Genomic DNA, 21,249 nt, shown 5'->3' on the forward strand with positions numbered 1-21,249 from the left:
TCTGTGACTTCTGACTTCATGATGTTTAATGTTTGTGATGCTCCCAGTAAATCCACTTTTTTTTTCTGTATCTCTTTCCAGCTTTCTGCATTGATTCAGTTATCAGAATCGATTCAGACTTGCACATGCAGAGGAGTTGCTATCCATCACTTGTTTGCTAATTGAAGGGGCCTGAATCACAAAGTGCAGTGGAGTGGTTCCAGAGTTCATAATTACATGGAGTAGCAGTGTGTATTTGTGAAATAGTGCCAAGTTTAAGAATGAATAATGCACGTGGAGCAGTAATGAGCTCACTTTATGGTGCTAAATAATGTTTTTGTCCATCCACGTGGTTAAGTATTTAGCTAAAAGGAAATGTAAAGGAAGAGATTGTGATACATCTGAGCTCCCAAGAACGTGTCATAACTGGAGTGCTGTTTTTTCAGGCCCTTTCTGAAAGATTTCGGGCAGCAGGAGGTGGAGTTTTGCCTTCCTTGAAGGGCTGTGTTCTGCAGAAGTCTGACTGTAGGAGAAGCATTCAGCTGGAAACTCCAGTTCAGCAGTAGCCTGAAGAGCGACTGTATTACAGCAATTTGTTGTAAAGCAAGCAGTTCAGTTCTGTAAGCACGTTGTACCTGTGGGTTGGAGCTGTTATGCAAACAAATGATTTTGAGCAGTGGTAAAAAGAACACAGAACAATGGTGGCAAGGAGGAAAAAATGTAAGTTAGCAAATTAAATTTAAATGCTTGAGCTAATGTATAAAAACTAGTGAAATCTGTGGGTATTAGTGAGGAATTGGCACATGGTTTGGGTGGAAAAAGTGGCATTCAGATACAGTAGAGATGTGCAGTAACAGGGCAGTGTTTGACTCGAGGAATGTATGGATAGTGCTCTCAGACACAGGGTTTGGATTATGGTTGGTGTTGTGTGGAGCCAGGAGTTGGACTGGATGATCCCTGTGGGTCCCTTCCAACTCGGGATCTTCTGTAATTCAGCGACTCACTGGAGGAGCAAGAGATGGGAAGTTCGGAGCTTTCTGTGCGTTACTGCTCAAGATTGGCAGCTGGGAAATTCCAGCACCTTGGCTGTGGGTATGCCTTTCCTTAGCAGTGTAAGGAATCACCAGCACCTGTCTGTGTGTTATTGCTGTCACACCGTGCTGGTGCAAGTGTGCCATGAACCAAAAAGGACAAGAGATAAAGATGGGGGGGGGGGGGGGGGAAGCCCTGTTTTTCTTAATATTTCATCTGGCTTGGAAGTGCGCTGTGTGTCAGCGGGGGGTTGATTGGGTGGCTGCACAGCTGGTAGCTGGAGGGGAGGAATGATGGGAGAGAACCCAGGGTTCTGGGATTGCTGATGCATGCCATCTCTGGAGGTGCCCGAGGCTGTGGATGGGCCCTGGGCAGCCTGAGCTCGTGGGGATGGCCTATGGTGGGATGGGGCTGGAGGGGCTATGGTATCCCTTCCAACCCAACCTTCTGTGGTTCTCTGACTTCCAGCTTTCATGTTGTGGTTGCTTTTGTGGGTTGCTAACGAGCTGAGCCGGAGAGGTGAAACTACTCTGTGTTGTGTAGTCATGAGAACTTTCTCCTGTATGCAAATAATTTGCTCCTACTCCAGTTTCCTTGTGAAAAATAAATGAACCAGAGGCTGTAGAATGCCTGTAATTTGTGATAGACTATTAGAGAAAATCCACTTTCCACATTGCATTTAATTTAATGAAATGAATAGTGTTTTTCTGAGTAATCAAGTTATGAGCGCTTGTTTCCCTCTTTCTCTAAGTTCAGAATTGTCCTTTATAATCAAACCCTGTTAAGATGTTTTAACTTTTTTGAATAATGATGGTGATTATTATTTTTGTTTAAAGTATCTGGTCACAGAGCACGTGGCTCGCTCATGCTGCATACAGTTGAGGAGGATGGGATAATGGGATTGTAAATTAGCTATTTATGGTACTGGCTTTCCTCTGGCCTACTCCCTTGTGCAGTCTAGAGCAGCCCGAAGGCCGTTCCAAATGGTGCCAGCTGGCTGCAGCCCTGGGGGACTGCTGTGGCAGATGGAGGCAGCAGGAGCACCACAGAGCCCGATACGTCCTGGGGTCGGGGAGAGATGTGGGCACCCACAGCCCCACCAGGGCAGGGTCAGGGCTGGTGCGGCCTTTGTCCCTCTGGGGCTGGGAAAGCCTGGAAGGGCTGGGAGAGCCCTGGCTTCTGCTTTTGGGATGCATGCTATGAGATTTGGCTTTTGATGTGTTTTGAGTATGTTAGCACCTCTTTCTTTTTCTTTCCTAGTTTTATGCTTCCTTCCTGTGTCTGACTGCTGCATTCTGGAGCTTGTGCAGCCAATCAGATCAATAACTTAATGTTGAGCTACTATAATACTGCCTGCTTTTTCCTCCACTACTGAAAAATATTGCTATCTGTCTACCCAGATAATTTTCTACCCAGAAAAGAAAATTTGTTAACACTGATGCATTTTCTTTTTTATTTTAAAAATACCCTTCATGTTGCTACTTTTTTTTTTTGAGCTGCTTTAAGCATGCTCAAAATGGAAGATTTCAGAAGTTTTTATCACTTCATTTTTTGAGGTGACTTTCTAGTTCTCACAGAAAGTTATTCTGTAGAAAACCAGTGTGATCTGTAGCTGGTGCTGCAGTGGGTAGGCCTGGTCCACCTCAGCCCTGTGGCTCTGTTCATACTTGGGAACGAGCTCCAGGTCAGCATAGACTTCCAGCAGCAGCAGAGCAGCCTCACCTGCAGATGTGCTTTGTGCAGAAACGTGCATTGCACTCCAGTCTAGTGCAGGTGAGGGTAGCAACCGTGCGGAACACTTTGAAGAAGAATCCTATTAACTCATGGCTGCTCAAATAGGAGATGTTTTCTGGTGGAGCTCAGAGATGCAAACTACCTGATGCTTCATTGTTCTCTTGCCCCAGAAGGCATTAGTCTCATTGCCTCATTAATGCAGATGACACTTCTAATCCAGCAGCCCAAGATAGCTGTCAAGACTGGATTTTGCTCTGATGGCATTTGCTGCACAGATAGTTGATATAACACAAGATTATGACCTGCAGCATGGGGAGAAAAAAAAATAACAACAGCTTATAGGCTTATTTTTGTCTGATTTCTTCAAGTATCTGATCTAATAAGCCAACAAACTCAATACAGTAGTATGTAAAGAGGCTTTCATCTCGGAACAATGTGCAGTCCTTGAGAATTAAAAACAAACCAAAGCAACACAACCTGTCAGCCTCCAGGAAGGTGTGGGTGGTACTGTGGGCCCAGCAAGGATGGCCCTGCCCTCCACCAGCCCCTCCAGTGACACTGTGCTGGAGGAGTGAGTTGTAAGCAGATGGGTCACAGAAAGCATTGCCTCACATCTTCTCCTTATGTAGCATCTCCTGCTGTTGGAAACAGAGTGCAGTAAGTTTTTGTTGGAATTGGTGGGGCTTGATTGGTTTTGTTCCTTTGGGTGGTTGATTGTAGATGGCAGCAGTGAGTGTGGTTCATATGAAAGCTGTGAATGAGGTGGTGCTTCATCAAGCTCGCTTTTGGAGCAGTCTGGTGAAGCTGAAGGCGTAGAGCTCTGCCCCGGAGGAATGAATCCTGTGGGCACTGTGCACAGAGCTGTGCCCTTGCATGAGCTTTGGTCTTCCCATCCAGTAGTGTTGACTTTGTCATTGAAAGCCAGCATTCAGAGCTGTAGGTGTGCCTGATTGCTTTCCAGAGCAGATTATCCCAAACTGGCTTCAGTTAACAGTCTGCTTCGGCGCAGTGATTACTCCTCTTTGCTGGACGTTCTTGCCACCTTGTTACATGGTGATGCTTCAAATCTCAGGGAATCCAAACGTCCTAGCAAGAGAGGGGGTGAATTAGGACCATTTGCTTACAAAATTTTCGGTACATTTTATAATGCAATTCACTGAAACATTCTCTGATTTGAGAGTTCAGAGGTCTGTTGTGTCTTCTTGAGGTACGTGTGATGTTCATCAGGCTGTTCCTGTCACTGTAAGCGTAATTCTGTGTCCAGCTTGTACTGACTGTGAATTAAAGTATCTTTGTTTTTTAACAGGTTGACTCCTTTTGTCCTGGTTTTCATCAGCACCAAATCCCAGAGCCTCACCTATTCATATGCTGCGAGTCATACTGCTTAGTTTCTAGGGCTTCAGTGTTTCCTTCAAGTTAAGATCTTGGCATTAGAACACTTAATCTGTGAAATCAATTCTATCAGTGTTAATACTTTACATTTCTTCTGGTTCTCTAAGCAAACTAAAGCTGCACTGTAGGTGCAGCTGATGCTTGGTGGAATCTCTTCATAGGAAAAAATCTTCTGCTCTGTGGTCTCTACAGCTCTGCCAATTTTGCAAAGCTAAAGGAGGTCTCAGTATGATGAGGCTACAAGCAGGAAGGAGGTGGCACCATGATTGCCTCAACTTCATGGCCTTTCTTGTCCTTTTATTTTTTTATATTAAACTTCCAGTAAGAAGATTTGTTGTCAGGTTTCTTCTCTTTGTGGTCCGTTAGCTGGAAAATAGGGATGGAGGGCTGCGAGTCTGCCAGGCAGCAGCCCATAGTGCCATTGGTTTTGGTATAATGTGAGCTGTGACCTCCTGTGAGGCCAGAGCTGGCTTTGTTCTGCACTACCTTGCAGGTAATGGCACGTGGTGCTGCGGGACACAGGTCTGACAAACACTGTAGGTAGGTGTGAGAAATGTTCCACGTTGCATTGATTGCTTCTCTCCACAGATTGCCTCTAGTTTTTGGAGCAGTGAAAGTCGTGTCAGGTTGGTTTGTCTGGATGCTCAGATGTTTCTGCATTAGCCAGAAGTCTGTTGGGCTGTTCTCTTAAGTGTTACTTCTCCTCTGTAGCTCTTCTTTAGAGAGTATCCTCTGTTATAGGCAGTGTCTTTTTCCTTCCATACCTGGAGTTTCACTTGGTGGCTTTCTTTGGCTGTACACTGCCTTTCTCCCTCAAAATTATCAGTTTGTGTACACTTTAGGCAAATGTCTGCATTTCTGTGCTATTAACTCCTTCTGCGTGCTCACCCTTTCAGGTCCAATCCCACAGTGCTGCTCCTGGCACTATCTGAGCACGCTGCTCTTCGTGCCAAGGTTGTAAAGTGTTAATCTTGCTGCAGACTGGGGTGATAATTCAGTGCTGTCACAGCAACACATGCTTAAAGTTGCTTCTTGCCAGATATGTTGGCTATATGCTACACCAGAGAAAATTATTTCAGGAGTCTTATTGCATAGCCATGTGCTGTAGAACTCCTGCAGTCAGCCTCCCTTCCCCCTGTTTATGGCCATTCTGACTTTGGGGAGAAAGACTGTTCTCCAGTGAAATGCATTCCTGTGGAGCATGAGTGAAGAGGTAGATGAACTTCTGGTCATGGGTAATGCCTCTGGTTGTGCCTTGAGGGTAGCTGTATTTTGTGTTTGGGCTGAAAAGGACAAGAGGCTTTTAAGGTAGGTTGGATGGAATGGAAAAGGGAATTGGACAGTACCCTCTGTGCTGTTTTAGTTGTGTGGTCTGCTGTAGTTAGGTATTGTGAAAGCTTTACATTTTCTTTAAAAATGAGCTAGTGAGTAGATGGGTTTGATTCTGAGGAATTGTAACTTTTCCTGCCACACATCTTTACAGTTTTCTGAAAGGCATTTTGAGAGCTACTTATTTGCTAGTAACTGGCATATCTTGGTGCTGGCCTGTAAGGTACTACGTCAGCTTGGTTAAGTTCTTCTAATGTGACCTCACTTTGAATGTTTCTTCTGTACTTCTCTGTAAACACCCAAGGATACATATCTTACCCCTGGTATTTATGGCTATAATTTACAGAGGCTGTGTTGTCATTTGGGCTAATTGGAAGATGCTGCTGTAACACAGATCGCAGAGTAGATTACCATTGTTACTTGCTCACATCTGTCCCTTGCAAGTATTCTAGGGGTGTCCACACCAGGGGCTGTTCTGTTTCTGGGATGCTGTAGGTCTCAGAAAAGGGAAATGGGTGACTTTTTGGTCCACTATCTAAGGTCACCCAGAACAACTTAGGATCTGCCCTCATGCTGCTGATAAATGTAGGTTACTTAGTGTGGAACTTCTGAGGGAGAGGAACCCACAACATCCTGCAGACAGTGTTGGCTGATGAGCAGGGAAGCAAGGCTTGCCTTTGTTCAGTACGAGGTAAACTCACTGATGCTTTTCCCAGTGTATTTCCAGCATCAGTGTGATTATGTGCAGTGGCGAAGTGTTGCATCACTGATAACTCCATTGTCTCTTACATCTCAGAGAAGTTGCTATGGAAGTTGAATTATTCTGAATGCGCTCCTGTAGGTCAAGATCCAGCAGAAATGAGGTCAGGAAGGTTTGTTCCAGCGTCATGCATATTATACGTGTCACGCTGCCTTCCCTATTTTACGTTGTTTGTCTTAATTATTTGCACTGCTAGATTGTAAGAAACACTATCTTGAAAACCAGAACTGGGTGAACCACCTCTTTACTTGGCAGGGATAGCTCTTAAGCAACTTGAGATACTCTTGAGAAGGCCTGAGGCAGCGCTCTCACATTCTTTTTCTAATCCTGCTGTAAAGCATAAAGACAATGTATTTGTCCACAGAACACTGTGTTTATAACCATAGAAACAGAGCAAGAGATCAGAACTAGAAATCTATATGGGATCTCATTTAATGCTTTTGCTCTCGTCTTTATGAGATTGCTGATTTGCAATTGTAATAGTTTCCTTGAAAATCCCCTGCTCATACATCGAGCTTTTAACTATTCTTTTAAGTGAAGTATGCCAATACATTTCAGGTTTTTGCTCAGGTAGAACATGTAAGAACTCACCTTTTCTCCTTCACTCCCATGCTTTCCCTTGTTATTCCCATCCTGATGCAGTAGTTTGTGTGTTTATTAAATGACATTTTTCAGTATGCAGGGGCTTTAAGAACCCACCAGCTTTATCCTGCATTTCTCTTTGGAGCTGGCTAATGAGAGAGGGGTTGAATTCTCTGTATTATTTTTGGCCCCAACTGCCATGTCTGAGTGAATGATATATTGAGGTGGAACCTGCATTGCCACGTGCGTTATGTATGATAAATTAATTACGGGTACCATTTCTGTGAGTGCAGGGATGGGGGTTTGTTTAGAACAAACTGCAAGATGAGTTCTCTGTTCTTAGCATGAGACAGATTGCACTGTGGTTATTTTTAATACCAAATGCCGCTTCATTTTCTTTTTACCAGTGTTGAGCATGTATAAATTTTTGCTACTCTGTTAATTTCAGGAAGGGGTCTGGAGTTTTTAGTGAGCCATTAGTATACCAGCTAATGCCCTAACCAGCAGATAGTGTTGCTGAGTACATGTTCCTTTAGGAAACAAGGACAAACTAGTAAAGGACACAGTAAAACATACACCTCATCTGCCACTGAACGTTTGTTGGTATGATGGGAGCAATGATTAAGAGTTCTTGAAAACTGTTAATGTTCCTATAGTGTGGGAAAGAACAAGGAGAGAAAATAATGATATATATACCTTTGTTCTCTCATTCTCATGAGAATGCAACTTCAGATCCTCATGTCCAAGGATTGCTTCTTAGCTCTTCCTCCCCTTCTCAATTCAGTTGCTCAGCTGGGAGAGGAGAAGCATTAGGCTAATCTTTGTACTTGAACTGACTGATTTCAGACCTCAGTCATTTGCAGCTTTGGGGCAGGGCTTGTGGAGTCCTACCTTTTGATGACATTTCCCTGTTGGAATGCAGTGCGATAACTTTCAGAGTTTGCATCAAATCAGTTCCATACTGAAGGAAGGGGAAGCTGTGAATAGCAGCAAACCATCTTGAGGAGAACTGACATTCAGGAGGGAAGGCAGGGCACGCAGAACCCATGCCATCAATCTTTTAGCCTGTTCAGGCATCTCAGCAACTCAGTGTTAGAAAGTAATCGATATAAAGCATAACACAACAAAAAAGTCCATATTTTTTCCCCAGTTTCTGTATGCAAGGTAAGTGAAATGAAAATGGTAGGAGAAGGAAGCACCCATAACCCATACTGGAAAGTGTGGGAAGGTGGAAACATTGGAAGCAAAACTTCAGGTGTGTGTAGGGCGATGGTTTGTGGAAGAAGTGTGCTAGTATGGAAGTTCAGGAACCCCTGGTATATGAGGGTAGCTCCAATGACCAGTTTTCCAAGCAGTGTGGAACAAGCCAGAGTGCTGTTCAGGTGTTACTGTGCCTTTATATCTCAAAGATGAAATATGGTTTTGGCTCGATTCTGCCTGAAGTGCTCCTGGTGGTACAGCTGGTTCTGTCTGCCCTGTGTGTGTAGCAGAAGTTCTTGCACAGGGTTCTCAGCAGGAGTCCTTGGTGCAGGCACTCTTGGCCAAGTTTCCTTTCCCCAGAGGATGTAATTATGTCAGGAGCAATTATTGTGTAGACTTAGCCTCCTGTTTGTGTGAACACAGATCTTTCTCATGGATGGACCTTCATTTTCCTTGGTGGTGGTGTCACTGTGGCTGTGGCAGTGGGTCAGATCTGCTGCCACCAACCTGCTTTGGTTTTTTGCTTCTCTGCATGTTTACTCCTGGGAAGCAACTTTTTTTTTAATTGGAAAAACCAAATGAATATATTTTTACTTCCCTCAAAAGCAGTGCTCATGGTATCTAATGTCTGTATATCACTTCTGATGAGAAATTATGGAAATACTGCTCAATGTACTAATTTTCTATGGCTTTTTTTTCTAATTACTCCATTGATTTTGAAGTGTAGATTTGTGGCAAAGTACACCAGGGTATATTTGATCAAAATATGGAGCAATGAAATTGTAATTGTAATTCATGTCTGATGAAAGAACAAAGCATTAATGTTATTAATTTTGCTAGCAGCTGCTGTTTGCTGAGTGTGGCTGCTTTGTTCTGAGGCTGTGCTTCGTTAACCTTCTTTGCCCAGCTCTCATCTATGGGGCAGCGCCCAGCATTGTGTTGGTGTTTCTGACTCTGAGCTGGGTCAGTGTTGCCCATACAGCAACTTCATCGAGGCTGTTTTACTGAAAATGCAGATAATTCCTGTAAATGACTTCAGAAACTATTTCTCATTTCAGTACCAGTCTCACGGAGGAGTGCTAGAGAACTTTATCTCTTATCAACAGAGAGCAGAACTGTGTGATGAGAAAATGTTTTGGTGTTTAGAAGCCTTAAGAACACGTGTTTATTCCTTTTGCTGGTGCTGCTGCTGGTTGCAGATCAGGCGTTTCAGCTGATAGAAATATTTCCAAGTTTTTTTTTTTATTTCTTTTTTAAGTCTAAATTAAAATATCACTGTGATGGATTTTTGCCTTCGGTTAATTTCGTTTTTGTGTGGCTGTACATCTTTGTTTGGCTTATGTGTGTATGGTCAAACAATGGTGTATGTGTATATAAAAAAAGAGTCCAACAACAGTAACGTGATAATAGAGTCAATGGTAATTTGCTTAACCTTGGGAAGGAGAAGCTGAGAATCGTAATACAAGATACTTATGATTTGTGTATCCAGCATAATACAGAATCCTCTTTCTCTGCCTCTTAAGGATCGTGTTCACTAATTCAGAGGTTAATTGACAGACATCCATGGTTGTCCACGCTTTGTCAGAGCAGTGTGCTCAGGCCTCATGCAGGACTATTTTTCCCTTTATCTTTCTGTGCTCATTTCTTTGGATGTATGTGGCTGTTGGTGTTCTGTCTTCTTTTCTTTGGTTTAAAGAGGAACCTATTATTATTATTATTAACTGTGCAATATTAATGGTTACTCTGAATTTCTTTTCCCCTTGAAGAAAGTGTTTGCCAGCATAAGAGCTGCGTAATCCTTCTGAATACAGAACTGCTGTCCACTGAAATAGCTGCTGTTTCTGACTTTGTTTTTCCTCGGTAGAAGCAGAGTCTAGCTGCCCATGAAGAGAGAGTATCTTCTTTTGCTGTAAAGATGGAAAGATGAAACTGCCTCAACACAAGGTGAATAGAGCTGGTAGTGTGTTTGTGAACGCGTGCACCACTGCACTGCCTGTGCCCTGAGAGTCCCTTTCAGAACAATCAGAGTTGTGGTCGCTTCTCACATTGCTGTGCTTGGTAGGATGCTGTTCTCTGCCTCTTCCAACACTGTGCCTCAGAAAGACGAATAAAGGAGGGCACAGATTTGCCAGGCCTCTTCCCTGGTTGTTTCAATCAACTTTGTTTGGGAAATCTTCATTTGTGTGTTGACTGTTTAGTGGCAAAGTTTGACCAGTTTGGAAAATATGAAAGGACGCGATTCTGTAGTTGATTTGTGGCTGAGATAATGGAGGATTTGTTGTAAATTCTCCAAAACCTTGTTTTATGCTGAAAGTGCAGTGTAATGGTTGGTGGAGATGGGCTGTGTTCTGAATATTTATCAAACGTAGCAAATCTGTATTTCAAGGTGTTGCAGCTGACTGGCCAGTAATGTTTGCAAATCCTTTCTGGTTATAATAATCCCTTCTCTGAAGAACTGCAGTGTGATTTGCTATCTCCAAGCAGACTTCTGGTTATTTCAACCTATTTTCTGCTCATCAGATGGTCTTAGATAACTGAAATTGATTGTATTTCCTCTTCTCACTTCTCTTTACCTTACCTCTTCTCTGTTTGAGTCCTCAGACACCTGATTTTTGCTTTCCAAATAGATGATTTGAATCAAACAATTATTGTTCATACAACTTGTCTCTTCTGTTCTGCTTTATGTTACAGTGCATGCACACCCAAGTACCCTTGAACTCTATTGATAAGATAAACTGTGAATTACATTTGAATAGGGTTTTTTTTTTTCTGAAAGCATTCTGTAGCTCTGCTGTATGGATGTTCTTTTGGTAAATGAAATGCTACTTCTCTTAATTATTAGTGCTAATGGACATGCTGTGAGCCCAGTGTTTGCTGATGTCACTGAGAATCTGAGGTCTGGGTTTTTATGCTTGTCAAACGTGCAGTAACTGTAGTTCTGACTGTCGTCTGAATGCATCTATCTCATCTGCATGAGTACTTCTACTGGCAATCAGCTGTGCTTCACAAGTACACTGTCTTCATTCCCTTCTTTAAGAATGGTCTGCAGGCAGCGTAATTTCTGGAGCACCAAACACTGCTGGTTTATTTGGTGTGTGTGCTCCAGAAGGCTCTCTGTAGCTGGTGAACATCTTGCAGTTTTTGTGCATTTATTTCTTTTTGAAAGATCTGCCTGCTTTTAGAGAAACTGATACGCTTCTGTCCAAATGCGTGATGAGAACTGCCAAATGTCTATAGCATTAATAGAAGGAGACATAAATGGAGCAAGGCCTCTGCAATAACACACATTTTCCCTTCATACAAACTATATCTACGTGAACCCAGGTATAGACAGACTGTAAAATTTGTGAAGACTTCCTGGAGCTCTGTGTTTAGTCAATATGAAGAGTATATGAAGAACCTTCCGAAGGCATCTTTGCAGGAAGTTGGGATTGCTATCTCCTCTAAGCAGGATGATTACATTCATACATGTGTGTATATATATGTATACACACATGTAATACATACAGTGCTGTATTTTCATTTGATAAGATCAATGTAAGGGACAGTTCTTCTCTACAGCCAGTGGAGGAAAAGGATGATGTGAAAGAAATGGGCTGAAATGTTTCTCATCTTTCTTGCAGTTGCTCCTATTTTGCAGGTTATATTGATTTTTTTTTTCCTTGAAACACAGAATCTAATGGGTTGGCTTACAGAACTTGAATTTGTATGCAAATATCTATTCCTGCTTGCTTATCTGTGTTATAATGGATATTATTTGGGGATTTTACAGTCTCTGGTTTTCCAAAGTAGTTTAAGTCCAGAGGACAACCTGCATGTTTGTCATAGAATTGCACGTAGGCAGCACTGTCCCCCATCTCCCTCCTTCAGTCCCCACTGCCATCACTGCAGTGTCTGAAGTATCACTTTCATCCCAGGAATTAATTCATTGCTGAGAAATGCCAGTGCACAGATTCGCCCTGCTGATGAAAAACACTTCAATGTGCCTGCAAACTTCTGAGAAATCTCCCTTCTCTTAGAGAACCTTTTCTCTGTGTTCTTAATTTATGTGATTAATCAAAGAATAACTGGAGTAATTCATTAAGTTTGACAAGCAAATTGTCTTCTACATCAAAGTGCTGTTCTTGTAGCTCTCTGGCAGTGAACAAAATTAAATTTCTAATAGAAATTTTAACATTTTCCACTTATTTTTGATGAAGTTGTTACGTGTTACACAGAGTGCTACTTCTTGCCTACAGGGCACAGGCATTATGGCTAATAGCACACCTGAAAGGTGAGAGTATGATTGAATACTTGTGTAAGCTTTTTTCCTTTACTGTCTTGTAACTTGTGTTCTAGTATTTGTATATGTATTTGTAGAACTTGAATTCTTTTTTCTTAGGCTTCTCCTTCCACGTGATGCTTCTGTGCTTGGGCTTTCCCTTCCTTTCATTGCTCATAACTCTTGTGTAACTGCCTTACAAAGCTTGAGGTAGGCAGTCTCCACCAAAACCAAACCAAACTGAAAACCATCCTATCAACAAAACACCTCTCCATTTCCCTGCCTGGATATTCATTCTTACAGCAGAAAGGACAGGCTTTGTTTCTTCCAGTGAATTCACGTCATTTAAGGCCGCAGTGCAGTGAAGCTGCTCCCTTTGCTGCCAGGTGAGCAGCCCCTGACCTGCACACACACTCTCCCCTGTTCTTGTTTCCTTGTGGGCAGTGGTCTGAGCTAGGTCAAGATGAAGACTTGCATCTATTTGATTGTTCTCAGCATTGCTCGTCAAAGAATTGCATTGCGCTGAGGATCTTGACTTTTTTTCCTTAACACAAATGCCAGTGGACAGATTTAGGGCCTGGACGTCAGCTCCATTCACTTGCAGGTTTGCCTTGTGCTTATTAAACTGAGTCCAGTCGGTATTGAAATAAGTTTCCTGAAGTCAAAATGACTGACAGTGAGCCCTCAGATAGATACAAATAGTTGCATTGGTAATTACACTTCTAATATATATTTAAAGCATAATTTTACATGTAATTAGAAAAAAAATCCCTTCTATTAGCATTCTTTTCAGTACTGTACAGAATAGACTTAGAATATCAGGGACAAGTTTTTCTACACTTAATTTAATCACAATGCTGAAATTTGTCTGAGTCTTCTGAATGAAGCTCTGATGCTAATACGTGAAGTGTAATCCATTAATGCCTTACAGGCATCTGCGAGAAGAGAATGTATGGATTTTTACTTAATGCTGCTGTTAGCAAGAAAAAAAGAACAAGATATTGTTGGGTAGTTGGATATTGCTGGGAGGAAGAAAATAGGAGTGTGTCAAGGAGATTGTTGTCCCAACTTCTCTGAAACTATTGAGAAATGCTGCCCTTGCTGCTCTGAGTCTGCTGCAGGTGTATGTTTGCAGTCCTCTCACATGGGAGGGATCACGGAGTGTCTGAGCTGGAAGGGACCTGGGGGGTCACTGAGGCCAACTCCTGGTTCCACACAGGACCACCTTAACCTCAAAACATAAAGATTTCCTATTGTATGTTCGGTTTAAATACATAATTGGGTAAGGTTAAAGGTGCTTCACGTATAACAAGATGCTTTTTCCTGTCTTAATGAAATTTTGACTTTGAGATAATTAACAGTGTGTGTTGGGGGGGCGCGAGTGTAGATTTGAATGCTTCCATGTTCCTATAGAAAGGCAACTATGTGTTGTGGCAGCTATGGTGTTTTTTGGGGGTGTTCTTCATTTCTTGTAGGGGGCAGCATTGAGAGTTGTGGTATGTGGGTTTTGCTGCGGGTTGCTTTGGTTTTTTTCCTTCCTCAGTCTATTTCAGAGATTCCCCATTTCTGTCTATCAGAAACCTGCCCTGTTCTGGGGAGGCAGTACCAATCTTACTGCTCCCCCTCTTTGCCCCCAGTTCGTTCCTTTGGGCTTCAGGTGAAAAGAATTCAGTTTGCAAAACAAGTTAATATTCCAACTGCATCGTGAAATGTTAAAACAAAATAACTGGCTGTGCATTCTGGTGTAAGAGACAGAAGCTCTTCACTGAGGAGCTATCGCCCACCTTCCTACACACATAATTAATGATTAATCTTTGAGACTGCGGCAATTTGCAGATTCCTTAATGGATGCAGGGTTGTCAGAAGAATGCCCGTTTCCCAGATACTTTTATTTCTGGAGATGCTTTCATTCATCTTCGTGACTTTTTAGTTTGAGAAATGAAAACTGCTTTTCTCTTCCAAAATTTGTCTTGTGTTCTCGTAGCTGAGGAAAGCTGTTACCCAAGAATGTCTGCAGGGTTCAGAACATCCATCTGTGTGCATCGGCAGTCTGGAGGTTGAGCTGCAGATCTCTGACCACCTCTATCTCATCTCTATAACTCCAGCTTTGTGAATGTACCTGAAAATTTTCCAGTGAATTAAAGACCTCGTGTTTTGCTCTTGTAAAATGAATTATTAATTTGTTTTGTACTGAAGGTATGAGGAAGTAGAGCTTCAGCTTACTGGATTATCAAAGCATGTTCTGTGTGAGCATACTGAATTTGCTTTCATTCTCTGAATGTTCCAGCCACTAATGTGCTGCCTGGCTTACAGCACTCCTGTACGTATGTAGCTGTATAAACATGAATATTTCCTTAGATGCTGAGGCTTTAATATCAGTGGAAGCCAAAAAGCTAAATTTCTAGTTTGACCATTATGGGTCGATATTATGCATTGTTCTGGTGAGGAAAGCACTGATGTTTGATACCCTGTGAATATTCCATCTTATTCTACACAAAATGTTTGCTGTGCAGTTTTAGAGGACTGACTTTGCTGTGATAGGGCTGCTCAGTGCATACAGGTTAATGGTCTTTTCTGTGTCAGCTTGTGTTTCTTGTAGGACTTTAAGGGGGAATGTGCATTTTGAAAAAGTTTATGGGTCTTTGAAAGCCAAAGCAGCAAATGTTCTGTGTAGCTTTCATGCAACTGAAAGGGAGATTTATTTTATTGTCTTGTAACAGTTTTTCTTGTGGACACTGTTAGGGGACTAGAACTTGTCTTCAGCTCCTGTTAGACAAAAAGGGAGTTTTATTCTTATGGCACAGAGTGACTTTGGCTCGTATGACTTGTTTGTTATATGCATAATCGAAACCCACAATTGTCAGAAAAGTCCTCAGCAACTGGGTTAATTTCTGTGCTACCAGTAGGCTTGTTTAGCTACAGCAGATATAAAAATGTCATGCCTAATAACTCTTAAAGTCTTGACGGAATGGTGTGTAGCTCATAGGGAGCTTCTAAAGGCAGGAATTTTCCTGCCATACTGCTGCCTTTCTGGTTAAGCTCAACAGTGCTTCTGCCCTATCCAGTGCAGCATTCTTTCTTTTTTTATGAAACAAATAGTTGTTAATAGATGCACTCAGTCATTTGGTTGCTGCTCATTTTCTACTCATCTCGTTTTTTTGCTGAGTGTATTTTATCTCATGAATAAGTCATACCACAGTGAATCTGTGCTGAAGCATTTCCCAGCCATCTCAGAACTGCTTTGGCTTTGTGCACTAACAAAGTTCACATTTCTTATGAACATCTTAGGGTGGTTAAAAGAAATAGAGCTGAAATATCTGTGCTCTTCTAAATGAAGCTGTAGGGCTTTGATGTGTGTATCCTGAAGTTCCTTTTATTTCTGAAAGGATGCTGTCTGGAGTATCTCCATCAAAGCAGTGTGGCAAACTTCCCAAGAGCATACCCGTTCTCATAGGAAGAATCGGATGTCTGTAGTGCTACACAGGGCAGAATCTCTGCAGCACGGGCAGTTGAATAACGCTCTCTGCGCGGCGCTGGGCAGGTCTGTCTGTTCAGCTTGCTCCTTGCCTGGCTTCCCAAGTCACGTGCTCCCAGATTAGATCAATACATTACCTGATAGGACAGTTAAGAACATTTCCCCGATTTGCTGACACGGGGGAATGGTGAGGTAAAGTAATAGATTTTGTACTACATCTTAGAATACACCACTGCGGTATTGGCAAGCCCCTTCTTCTCATGTGGAATTCGCTGCTGCAGTGGTGCATTGCAGGAAATAGATAAAAATCAGTGCTGCGCATATCCACACATCATTCATATTCTGTGGAAAGAGGCCTGTGTTTGAGCCTCAAGCAGCTGACGTGTTTCCACAAGGCAGATACGCTTTCCACTTTCAAAAAAAATCTGACTGTAGGAGAACATGCAGTTTAATTTGAACAAGATCCATTATTTAAATCGTTTAAGAACGCAGTAGGCTATTAAATGCATCTTTTGTGGAACACTGGAGGAATCGTTTAGACTTGTGAATGCTGCTGCTCGGGGTGAGCACCTACCAAAGGAGAAGCAAATGAGCAATTTCGGCAGAGTCATTTGAGTTGAGGAGCAGAATTGCTTTTGTCTTGTTGAAATATCACTTGTTACTGCTGTGACTTCATATAGGAAAGATTGATTTTTAAGGTATCTCCCTGTTTTTCCTATGTCCCGTGCTTTTAAATTATACAACTTCTTACAGGTTTTTTGTTATTCCCCTCCCTAAGTTTTATTCCAGTGTTACACCTACTTCAGAATTCTGTGTGCAACAAATTGGAAATTGCTGTTGTGTTGTTATTTTTAACACGACAAAAAACACCACTGCAACAAAATCTGACTCAGTACTGAACTCTTGGCATAGGATATGATCCAGAGTATGAAGAACAGGGGGAAAAAAAGCCTGTATGTACCAGTCACCTGATGGCTAGCAGATCTTTGATGGAATTTAGAGTAGTGTGAGGGTAAATCAAAGTACCCTGGTTTTTGACTGACTCGCACTGCTCTCCTGGGAAAAGCCCTTTCGTCATAGTGTTGTTGTTAGAGTTTATGCAGGCTTTGGATGCTGCACTGTCCTCATTTAAGGCTGTCTTCATTGCAGGCTGCTGTGAAGGGGGCTGTGGGCCGCCACCAGGCCTCCCCTCAGCATCCTCTTCTCTGGGCTGAGCAAACCAGGGGACCTCAGCAGTCCTCAGCTACTTCTCACACTCCTTGCCTCCCAGACCCTTCCCCACCTTCCTGGCTCTCCTTCGAGCTCTTGGATAGCTTTATTTCCTTTTTTTTACTGTGGTGCTAAAAACTGCACGCAGCACTCGAGGTGTGGGTGTTCCTCACCAGCTCCCCTGTGCAGTCACCTGCATTGAATTGGAAAAACATACCGTAGGTGCAAATTGTATGGTACAAAACAGAGCAGTTTGAAGGTCCTTTGGTTAGAAGGGTGGGATTCCTGATACAGCCTGTGTTGGGAAGTCTCCTGTGGGAAGTGAGGAAGGGTATGGCTCCATGATGTAGGGATCCCTTGTGCTATTGCCACTGCCCGTAGTACTGCTTTTGTTTTTTGTTGGACCAGCATCGTTCTTTGTGGGGTAACCCAGTATAGAAGACCAAACAGCTGGATGGAAGAACTTTGCTGTGTAGATTTAGATTGAGCCATCTAAAATGATACATAAAGAGTAGAAGAAAACTCTTGTGTCAAGAAGTTGGCATCTCCACATGAATCCAAGTTCTTACTGAAAAAATAAATCTTTTGTGGAAAGAAACTTCTCAGGAATGACTTGCTTGGATGCTAATAGGAAACTGTTTCATGGGGACAAATAAGATGAGCTCACTGATGTTTTCCATCCTGCCTTCCAAGCCTCATTTGGGCTTTGATCTAATTGAATGAAAGGCCACATAAAAGCAAGTCATTATTCTTGTTCTGCTTCCTTGGGGAAAAAAAATGACTGACTTCAAGTAGTCGCTCACTTTGGAACAGGGAAAGGTCACTTTAGGATAGGGCAGTCCTAGCATACGGCTGTATAACAGTGTGGTGGTAACCAGTAGATGAAATGTAGTAGATGTGAACTAGATAGAACCAGGAAGAACCAAGCTGTAGGCTAGCAGCACGCTTTCAGGAAGGCTGTTCTGGCTGTTACAGGTCAGTCTTTGCATATATTAATCCCAAATCTATATTTGTGGTTGAGGGGAGGAAAAGGAGGTTCTCTTAGTTAAAAAAAAAAAAAAAAAAAAAAAGCTTTCTGAAATATTTCTGTTTTTGTTTGTTAATTCTTTTGCTTTAGTGATTTCAGGGAAGCTGTACTATGTTTGGGCACAGTGGAAAATGGTCTTCAATGCTATTCTAAATTATTATCCTCAAGAATTTAGAGGAGCACATGCAGTCATTTTATAAACAACAAAATAAACCTGCTGTATTATCTGGTACATGGTATAGGTAGAACCTTTCTTAAAGCTTTGTGTGGAACCTGTTTGTAGGGTGCAATTTTGTTTGGGTTATGGGTTTTTTTTTGCGGGTATACCCTCAGCAAGTCTGCTGATGATACCACACTGAGTGGTGCAATTGACGAAGTAGAAGAGAGGGATGGCATTCGGAGGGACAACGACATGCTCAGAAAGTCAGCACCTAAGAATCTAATGAGATTTAACAAGGCCAAAAATACTGTGTTGCTCTTGGATCAAGACAATCCCTGATAGGAGTACAGACTGGGAGAGGAACTCATTGAGAGCAGCCCTGCTGAAGAGAGCCTGGAGGTCCTGATAGATGAAAGATGGGACGTGAGCCAGCAGGGTGCTCATGGGGCCCAGAAGGCCAATGATATCCTGGGCTGCATCAGCAGAGAGGTGGCCAACAGGGAACGGGAGGTGATTGTCCCCCTCTCCTCTGCCCTTGTGAGGCCTCATCTGAAGTACTGTGACCAGGCCTGTGGTCTCCAGCACAGGAGTGAGCTAGATGATCTTTAAGCTCTTCTCCAATCTAAGCTATTCTATGATTTATACACTCAAGAGTTATTTAATATCTGTTTCTTAAGTTCATGTTTTACATTGGGTCTGTTTTCAACTGCTGCTTAGGGAAAGCCTTCCTGTAATTTCCTTAATTGTGATAGGGAATGAGCCTTTGCCAATTTGGTCCTGTTATGTAACTGAGTTATGAAAGTAACCAGTGTTTGTGCTCTGGAACCTCTCAGTGATACCCATTCCTGTTTTATGGTACAGTTTGGAGAAGAAAAGTCAATGGTTTGGTTGTTGGTTTATAAGTCAGCGGACACTGGGATAATATTAGCTTTGTGGAAGTTTCTTCAGTTACTTAATCCAGACTTTTAATCTTTCAATGCAATAGATAGTGTTATTTCAGAAGATGATTGTGGTAATTCCAGAACTGCTCTGGATGGTATTGCATCCAGGGGATTTGCTTAGAAGATGATTTTATAGATGGTCTCTTCTGTCATGCTGTGAAACAGCCCCTCTCTGTTGCTTATGGCTTACGAACTTTAAGGGTTTACCTGCATGTTCCCATGTTTTGTCCTTGGATTAACGTTCTTGCTTTGCTGCTGTCAATTAATTTTTAGTTTTCTGGTGCTCAGCTAACTCTTGGAAGCATCACACCTCTTGTCATCATCCCACCTGTGAGCAGGAGGATCTGAAGGCCCTAGACAAAATACTGCCAGGCTCACGCAGTCATGTTGTGGTTAATGTTACATTTGTTTGGATTCAAGCTTCAGGAACGGGAAGCAGCTAAGTGGGCTTCTTAAAATTTCTTTCTCCCCTCCCTGCGGTTCTGCCATTGTGATTTCTCTGTCTGGGGATCCTGGCCCAGTTGGAATATTGGTCTGCTCCATAAGTGTTGGTCCTGGTGGGCTAAGCATGCTGTTGTGGCACACCATCACTGCGGAGGGAGGTGGCTGCCACTGCCTGCTCATTAGGATAGAGTTCCATTCCCCCGGCCCCCAGAGGATTTGTCAGCCTGGCATCAGAGCCCTGCAGAACACTTAGCACAGCCTTGTCACTGCCAGATGAGGAAATTGTGATAATTTGTCAAGTCCAAAAAATACAACTAAAGAAGGAACAGGATTAGCATTCTTCTGTATCCTTTAGACAAAGAAGAAAAACAAAAAACAAAAAACAAAAACTAATTAAGCAGATCATTCAAAGTAATCTGATATTGGCCTCCAACGCTTTGTATCATTTCCCTTGTGTGGTTGCTAATGTTTCTTCTATGAAGATAGGGGGGGAAAAAACCCTGAAAATAAAGGCAATTAAAAAATGCTATCAGAATTAAAACAAAACAAACAAAACAAAAAAGAAAGCAAACAACAACAAAAAAAGAAGATCAGGAAGCAAAGACTGCAGAAAATACTTAATGTATTTTTTTTCCCTCTGGCAGCGGTATTTTGCAAACTGTTTTCAGTATTGGGGTGAAAATAAGATAAATAAAATGATCCCAGGGTTGAAGCAGTTAAGTTTAATGCTCATATAGTTAGCCGTATCAGCAGGGAGGCAGCTTGTGCCCTTGCTTAGAAGCAGCATCTTCATGTGTAATGAAAAAATTTGGTCAGTTTGGAAGAGAAAGAGGAGGTGGTTTGATAATGGCTCTTCAGCATCTTCTGTGCTATGCTCAGCAGCGCATCGTTTCTTTCAGTGTCTCCCACCTATAGACAAAAGTATGTTCAGTCAGAACTAGCCTTGTGCTTCATCTACTTGAGGGTAGCAAACTGCTCAGATAGTCATAACAGTATATGGTATAGTTTTGTTTATACTTCAGAGCTGTGGTGTTGCTTAAACACTTCAGCTTTTTCATTTTGAGTTCCCAGTTGTTGTGTCTGTGTCACAACCTGTGCGCAGGTGGCTGCAGCCAGTCTTCTGTTTGCAGAGCTGGAAGGGCATCTTCTGTCTGCTCTGCCAGTGCAGGAGCCAGCAAATGCAGCAGTGCACAGCGGGCACCTTGTATTCGAAGGTGGTGTTGAACAGAGATGAAACAGTTAACTGTCTTTTTCTGCTGCTCTAAGAGATCTAAATAATTGTTTGGAATAACCAAAAATTAATAAGTTTCCCATATTTGACCTTTTTTTTTTTTTTGAAGGTGACTTTTTAAACATTTGTTAAACCCACAAAACGTGACTTGCTGCTTTGCTGCCACCAATAAACCTTTCATTAGGAGCCCTGACCTCGGTCAGATGGCAAACAGGACGTACAGCATTGATGGAATCTTATTAAAAAACCATTTCCAATCAGACAACATCAGATTGAGTCTTAGTTGCAGGAAGTGAGAGAACAATACTTTAGTTGATATATATATTTTTTTTTAGTTTATTGACTGTTAATGTGTCAGAAATGTGCACTTACTCACTCAGAGTAACTCTGAATCACCCTATCAGCATGTGGAGGAGTGATCTGTATGCCATACACAGAGGAGTGCAGAATCAATCCCTCATTTCTGTTTCCTGGAACCTAAGAGCTCTGCTCT

The 21,249-nt window shown here is 42.3% G+C and overlaps 1 protein-coding gene across 12 annotated transcripts in view; it reads left to right on the plus strand.

Annotated features, from left to right (window-relative positions):
• The window catches only part of USP22 (ubiquitin specific peptidase 22), an 87,915-nt gene that overhangs the window by 8,916 nt on the left and 57,750 nt on the right, over nt 1-21,249 (plus strand). For 4 of the 12 annotated variants that reach the window (XM_046901039.1, XM_414805.8, XM_046901043.1 and 1 more), the window contains one exon: nt 9,873-9,952. The exons of 7 other annotated variants lie outside the window; for them this stretch is intronic. In XM_046901039.1, the coding sequence (XP_046756995.1) occupies nt 9,932-9,952 (21 nt within the window). In that variant the 5' untranslated portion in view covers nt 9,873-9,931. Of the gene's footprint in view, nt 1-5,133; nt 5,351-9,872; nt 9,953-21,249 lie in introns of those variants that run through there. One more of the 12 variants, XM_046901044.1, reaches the window with a different exon arrangement.

Source organism: Gallus gallus, chromosome 14 (genome assembly GCF_016699485.2).
Source record: "Gallus gallus isolate bGalGal1 chromosome 14, bGalGal1.mat.broiler.GRCg7b, whole genome shotgun sequence".
NCBI lineage: Eukaryota > Metazoa > Chordata > Aves > Galliformes > Phasianidae > Gallus > Gallus gallus.